This window comes from Erythranthe guttata, chromosome 10, assembly GCF_056151865.1.
Source record: "Erythranthe guttata isolate IM_541 chromosome 10, IM_541, whole genome shotgun sequence".
NCBI lineage: Eukaryota > Viridiplantae > Streptophyta > Magnoliopsida > Lamiales > Phrymaceae > Erythranthe > Erythranthe guttata.
In genome coordinates, this window is record NC_142542.1 from 1,267,630 (window position 1) to 1,274,917 (window position 7,288).

Below are 7,288 nucleotides of genomic sequence, written 5' to 3' on the forward strand. Positions count from 1 at the left end.
TTGCTAGGCTCAATCTTTCAGATTGAAGTCCTCTTTCAGATTGCTGCTGACTACAAATTCATTCTGTCGAGTCATTTACAGAGTCATTTTCTGAGTCTGAGTCATTTACAGAGTCATTTTCTGAGTCTGAGTCATATATGCTGTAGGAAATTTATTTCCTATCTTACTGTTTCATAGTCGGATCAAATATTGTGTGTTTTTTTGATGAATGTATATAGTGTGTGTTTGATTGATGCTCCTATTAGAAACTTAATAATCATTTTAATTTTGTCGACATTTTAGCCCCAAAATTATTAATTGAAGATTAATCAAAATCTAAATTTGGAAATGCATATTATAAGTTGTGTGATATAATAATAATAATAATAATAATAATAATAATAATAATAATAATAATAATAATAATAATAATAATAATAATAATAATAATAATAATAATAATAATAATAATAATAATAATAATAATAATAATAATAATAATAATAATAATAATAATAATAATAATAATAATAATAATAATAATAATAATAATAATATATCAGAAGAAAAAAAGTGAGTGGGATTTTGATCTTATAAGAATTCATGATTTTGGATAGTTCTTAATCAATAAACAAATAGACAATAATACAAGTTTGTGGAATATGTGATGTACAATTACAATCCCAGATATATTTTGATAACTTCGGGCCCATTTAATCAGTTTATTATATATGAATTATTATTTCTCGATTTCAATTAATGTCTTTTAAGTTTATATATTTCTCGCTACTTGTTTTTGACATAAGAAAATTCGAACTAATACATTTTAATTGAAATATAAAATGATAAATAAAAGTAAAACATTCACGGGTACACTTAAATTTGTGAGTCTTGAGTCCTACGTGCAGTCCAATGGGTTCCAAATTGGGCCTGATTATATAAAGTTTCCAAGTCAAATTTTTTTTATGACGACAACAAATATGATAAGATTTTAATAATTACAAATAAATGGATTTGTTTTTCATAATTTTGATTTCAGTTTAGGGGATTCGTAATTTACCATAATTAATATGCATGCATGGTAAAAACTCCCGCTAACTTTTGTCATCCCCTTTAGCCAATAAGGGAGAGATCGCGCCACAACAAGCTTTACTATATTTTTATTTAAGTTAAAGTTGTTCGATATTTTCAGCCAATAAATGACTCAACAAATTACTATGTACTATTTTTTTCCTAATTAGTTTCATATCAAATCTCGACTAGAGCAATTCTTATCCACTTTTTTATATATATTTTTAACTTGTTATTATTTTTTATCTTCTATTTTTCAGCCTATTTTCTCTAATTCTTATTTGCTTCATTTATTTAATGGCCAATTTCTTATTATAACAATTAAGTGTATATAATTTTTTTTTTCTAAAATGAGTTTGTATTATTAAATTCATGTTATAATGTTGACGTTGTTACCCATATGGCCATATACTAATAAATTCAAGGGGTCTTAAGATATAAGTCCTGTGTTACAAAACTTATTAGAATTAAATGACAAGCATAACTAAAATTTGCTTCACATCATTTATCAAAACTCATTCCAAAAATGTCCTTCCACTCACAATTCGAATTACATCAGATAATGTACTATGGTGTACTATGGTATTATTTAACATTTTTAATTTGCATCTATCATTTTTCTTATTTTATTTTTTACGTGGAATACGTTTATTTTTTTGTTTTTTTCATTACTATAAGAATCTGTTTTTTTTTCTATTTTTTTTTACATAATATTGAAAATTATGATTTTTTTTTAATTTTTTGTCGATCGTAGTCATCTGCAGACACCCGTAGTTTCGTTTATGTCAAATAATATACGGATTTTAAAAAATACTATGGTATGCTATGGTACACTATGGTATACTTCGGTATTCCGTGGTGTACTTTCTGAACTCTATCATTCACCAACTCCCAGCCGCCGCCAAACCCTAACTTCCAACATCTTCCAGCCAGCTTTAAATCATAGCAGCCAAAAAATTTCAGCCGTCGCCAAACCCTGCCTGCAAAAACCTAGTCGTCCACCAACCCTAGCCGCCGACCAAATTAAACCCTAGTCGTCGACCAAATTAAACCCTAGCCACCATAGCCGTCGACTAAATTAAACCCTACCCTACCTGCAAAAACCTAGTCGTCCACTAGCCCTAGCCGCCGACCAAATTAAACCCTAGCAATAGACCAAATTAAACCCCGCCATAGCCGTCGACCAAATTAAACCCTAGCCGTCGACCAAATTAAAACCCAGCCACAATCCGCCGTAGATCTGACCAAATTAAACTCTAACCATCAACCAAATTAAACCCTAACCATCGACCAAATTAAACCCTAGCCGCCATAGCCGTCGACTAAATTAAACCCTAGCTGTCGACCAAATTAAAACCTAGTCGCTATAGCCGCCACCATCTGTCGTAGACCTGACCTCCACCACATAGTCATCGTCACTCGTCCCCTCCTGCCTCCATCACCATCCCCTTATTAAGACCGCCTCCACCACCATAGTTACGCCATAGTCATCGCCCCCTCAGCAATGGTGAGAAGTGATGGAGAGGGAGAGCGAGAGAAATAGAGACGAGAGAGAGAGAGAGAGAGAGAGAGAGAGAGAGAGAGAGAGAGAGAGAGAGAGAGAGAGAGAGAGAGAGAGAGAAACATAAAACAAAAGAAAATAAGAAAAATAGATTTGGAAGAAATGCGTATAATTTATGGATTTAGGTTGACGGCAAATTTGGGATAAAAAAAGTAAGGGTGTTACTATTTGCAGCCGGACTTTTACTGAAATTGGCTTATTTGCAGCGGTACCTTTTTCATTTAATTTTTTTTTCAATTTCTCTCTCCTATTCCCAAACTCTCTCTAGAAATTCGAATTTCGTAAATTTTTCGACATTCTAACCGTAGCAAATGAGGCTCGATTCCGGTAAATTTTCAATATCCTACTACCTTTAATTAATTTTATTTCGAATTTAGGTAAAAACACATGTTTAGGATTAGATCTAGCAAAATTTCGAAAAAAAATAAATAAAAATTTAAAGCTCCCGTGTTATGGAGCACGGAAACTCGAAGAACATTCGAGTTTCCGTGCTATGCAGAACGGGAGATTCAAACGGCTTGAATCCTCCAAATTGTACTCGTTTGTACATTCATCTTCAATTTTTTCGTCAAAATCACCATCATCACCCTACCAAATTATAAAATTTAATAATACAAAGGAATAAAGTAAAAAAAAAAATTAAAACTTCAGACCCAAGTTCCGGTGCTGTACAGCACGGGTAACTCCATTTTTTTTTCTTTTTTTGATACTTCTCGTGCTGTATAGCACGATTACACCATTTTTTAATTTTTTTTTCTTTCTTTTTACCATATAAAAGTTATTCGGATCAGCCATCGAATAAGTCGTTGTTTGTTTTTGAAGATGAATGTACAAACGAGTACAATTTGGAGGATCAGCCATGGAATAAGTCGTTTCAAATTTCAGAAACTCTACCCATCTATAAAATAGATGGGGTCTATCTCACCAAGATTGATAAAATATTATGATCCAGATTCGAACCGATACTCCCTTCGTATCAATTCATTTATAAAATAAAGAAAGACTTCATACAAATTAACCATGTGTCAGGAATGAGATTTGAACACGCGATAGAATGGAGGGGCAATTTCATCAATTCACAAGATTTTTAGAAAAAAGAAAAATGAAAAAAGTACAAAAAAAAAATTAATATAACCATGATAACACGTGTCTTTCAACTAATGGAATTCGTTTTCTTTCTTAGAACGGAGCATCCGTTTATAATTTAAACTCATAAGGTAATTTGTATTTAGTTTAGCTCATCGCAACTTTTATTTTATTTTTGTATTTTCTCATAACATAATATGTTGTATGTGTTCTTCGGCATGAAATCCCTAATAATCTTATTTGATGAATTATAATTTCAATTGGCTTGTTTTTTTCCTTTTCCTCAATAATTTGCAACAATAAATTAGGTTTTGTGTTGATTATTATAACTTAGCCAATGAGAAAGTGATTAGGGATTATTATAGCTAGGGTTGTTTAGAATTGGGATAGTGAGTTGCAAAATTCTTGTTGCTGTTCCTTAGTTCTGATGATTTGCAATTTGCAATTTATGTTTGTTTTGATAGTGTAACAAGAGATCGAAAGGTGATGATGACCGGATTAGTCAGTTGCCGGATGATATTCTCGTCAATATCCTATCTCATCTATCGATGAAGGAAGCTGCACAAACTAGTGTTCTTTCATCTCGTTGGATGAACTTGTGGAAACACACTACCTCTTCTCTCGACTTTCGTGCAGACGCTGCACTAGCCAGGATTAGAGAAAACTATGATTTATGCAGTGAAGAGAGGCGAAAATACTTGAAGTTTGTGGGCCATCCCTCGTTCTAAAACACTTGGAATTGATGCACTGCAGCTATTTGAAATATGTTCAGGTTTTGACGCCAAATCTTATTTCACTTATTGGCCCGAATATCTAGGTTCTCTTGCTTGAGAATGTTCCGATGCTTAAAGAGGTATATGTTAATTGCATGCATTACTACGACTCTATCGGAAGATTTCTTCCTACATTTTCTTGCTGCAATTCCCAATTGGAGATTCTTACCTTGATGCTGAAGTCCCACCAGAAAGAGGTTAGACAATGGAATTGAGTTTTGTTATTTGTTTCCTGTTTTTCGTTTTAATATAATAATAATAAAATGATGCTGTGTACAATGATTTATTTAGTTCGGGATGCCTTTGAAGAAAATTGTTCTACCCACATTTCCTGAACTGACTAAGCTGAAGAAGTTGGTCGTAGAATATTGAACAGACGGTGACGAAAGTCTTATGGGACTCACCCCTTTGATAAAGGCATCTCCAAACTTGCAGGAATTTGTTTTAGAGGTAAGCTTGCTTTCGTATTTCTAACTCATCTCCCCTCTTTCGTTTTGGTCTGTCCATAATAGACCTATATTTTCTTTCTTTTACTTGGCAGCAGTAGATTTATTGTCTCGGTTTTTTTCGCATGTGCAGTTACTGATAATGGAACCTTCAAGATCAGATAGAAAAGTGAAGAAGAATATTACAGAGTTGCCTCACCATCACCTTAGAGTGTTTAAGTTACGTGGTTACTACGGCCGCTCGAGTGATGTCGAATTAGTTACATACATTTTAAAGAACTCCGTTGTGCTTGAGAAAATAATCATCGATACATTCGATCCAATTATGTGCGGTTTCCAACTATGCGGTGAAGATTTGGAGAGACGATTTGGAGAGACTACAAACTGCAAGGAGTTATGCGAAGCAACAAATTGAAGCCCGAGTACCTCAACACGTGGAATTGGTTATCCTTTAATTAAGTCTGTAAACTAAGTCTGTAAACTTATTTAAATTAAGAATAATAAGCTGTTTTGGTGTGTTCGGAAATCCGACTTTAAAAAAGTGACTTGTACTTATGTAATGGTTATTTTCGAGATGAAACCTCACTTCTCTTAAAATTCAAGTACTTAACATAGTTTAAATCAGTTTCAATCTTTCGTAAATCAACTTTAAGACCAAACAAAGTGCAATCAACATGAGGTAAGGTAAAAATAAATACGAACTAGCATAAGAGAGCAGCGGATCGCCATTCAAAGATATAAAGCTAACATATTATCCGACAAATAAATCATAAATTATCAAGCTTTACCGGCCGAAAGTGTACATAACTTCACGTTATACGAATTTTCTTACCCAAAAAAACAAAAAAGAAAAAAGTTAAAATCTCGATGGTCTCTCTTCATGCAGTGCTCCTGGTAAAGCCTACACGACGCCCAGTCACTGAAATAAGAAGGCAAAGCTAAATTAGCTAGAAACTTGATGCTAACACCAAGATTATGAAGCAAAAAGTTAACTTGTGGAGATAATTTAACACAAAACTCGTAATGGAATGACCATATTATACATCATTGACAAACATATATAACTCGATACTTGTGGCTACATTTGGATCAGAAGACGTGCGTTACTTTCAACACTCTGATCACTTTCGCACTTATATTTTGAAAACCAATACAAGGCAAAGAAGAAAGGAATGGAGTTTAGTATTTTTCAACTCGTAAAATATTCAGCTTAAAAAAAAGCTCTTAAATTATTTAGATACAAAACCGCAACTGATGGTCAAAAGCTAATTCAGTTATTATAATATGAAATAGGTTGTCTCCACAAAAAAAAAAGGCATGCACAACAATCCAAAATGGTGGAATTCAATTATTCATTTTACAATCGAAATAGCGATGTATAACTATCATTCATATCAATTGTCCATTTTACAATGGAAATAGTGATGTATAACTATCATTCATAATCACTTAAACCAGAACTAACAAAAAAGAGTAACTGGTGGTCAAAACCAAGCTAATTCATTACTATTATTTTAAAATTTGTTCAACAAGACAAAACTAAAAGAGTAGCGAAAATCATACACAATGCAATTCAATTATCCATTTTACAATCGAGATATAGTGATGTATAACTATCATTCATAATCACAATTAACAAGGACTAACAAAACAGAGTTTGAGAACGAACACTCACCTCAAATGTTGCTCGGGTACATGAACACCCTCACTCTAGCACCCTGTTTGGCAAAATACAGATTATTATCTCACCATGAAATCAATAAATCAAAATAAAAATTAACTCTTTCTGCAGAAATTAAAAGTTACCATGGATTTAGGGGGGAGGTTGGACTTGAATTTGGCGCGAACGACGCCGCTGTTACCGTGAGGGCGAGCAACCTTGCCCCAAATGCAACGGTAGTGAGATCCGTTCTTCTTAACCTTGGCCTTGTAAATGTACGCCATTTTCTTCCCAAGGTACCACGCCACTTCCTCTTGTGTGTTCACTCCCTCTATCTGTATCAGCGACGTGTTTGGGTACTGGTTCGACTTCGACCTAAAATCACAAAATCGAACGAAGGCATCAGTCAATTTTACATCGTTCAACCAAACACAGCTTAAAAATGAAAATCGGGAAAAAACAAAAATTGTACCTTTTGTATCCGAGGACTGTTCCACGGACATAGAGCCGGACTCGCTCACCTTGCCTCCCTTTCACCATCGCCGCCGCTGGAACAAAGCTTCGCTCTCTGAGAAAATGAAATGGAGACGACTGTGGGGGCAAACCCTAATTTTAATTTTTAAGTGTAAACTGATAATTGGGCTTAAAGCAAATATACATGTATGTAACGGGCCAATACCATTTGGACTGGACTATTACACTGGCCTGGCCC

General features: G+C 33.8%; 1 protein-coding gene and 1 long non-coding RNA gene across 2 annotated transcripts; one reads left to right on the forward strand and one right to left on the reverse strand.

Annotated features, from left to right (window-relative positions):
* The first annotated feature begins 4,481 nt into the window (after positions 1-4,481).
* LOC148767235 (uncharacterized) lies at positions 4,482-5,275 on the forward strand. The gene is made up of 3 exons (XR_016033843.1): positions 4,482-4,667; positions 4,762-4,920; positions 5,050-5,275. It is a non-coding gene; the product is annotated as an uncharacterized LOC148767235 (long non-coding RNA).
* Positions 5,276-5,623: 348 nt separating this feature from the next.
* Positions 5,624-7,288, reverse strand: LOC105953024 (large ribosomal subunit protein eL33y). The gene is made up of 4 exons (XM_012976638.2): positions 7,049-7,288; positions 6,723-6,951; positions 6,592-6,634; positions 5,624-5,835 (listed from the first exon to the last, which is right to left on the reverse strand). Exons 1-3 carry the CDS (start codon positions 7,114-7,116, stop codon positions 6,593-6,595), a joined length of 339 nt encoding a protein of 112 aa, XP_012832092.2. The 5' UTR covers positions 7,117-7,288; the 3' UTR covers positions 5,624-5,835; position 6,592.

Bases quoted from the DNA above. Each gene is read 5' to 3' on its own strand.
- LOC105953024 (XM_012976638.2), bottom strand. From the start codon at position 7,116: ATGGTGAAAGGGAGGCAAGGTGAGCGAGTCCGGCTCTATGTCCGTGGA. The intron at 6,952-7,048 runs GTACAATTTTTG...TTGTGATTTTAG, and splicing joins ACAGTCCTCGGATACAAAAG to GTCGAAGTCGAACCAGTACC. The intron at 6,635-6,722 runs GTAACTTTTAAT...TTTGCCAAACAG, and splicing joins ACCTCCCCCCTAAATCCATG to GGTGCTAGAGTGAGGGTGTT.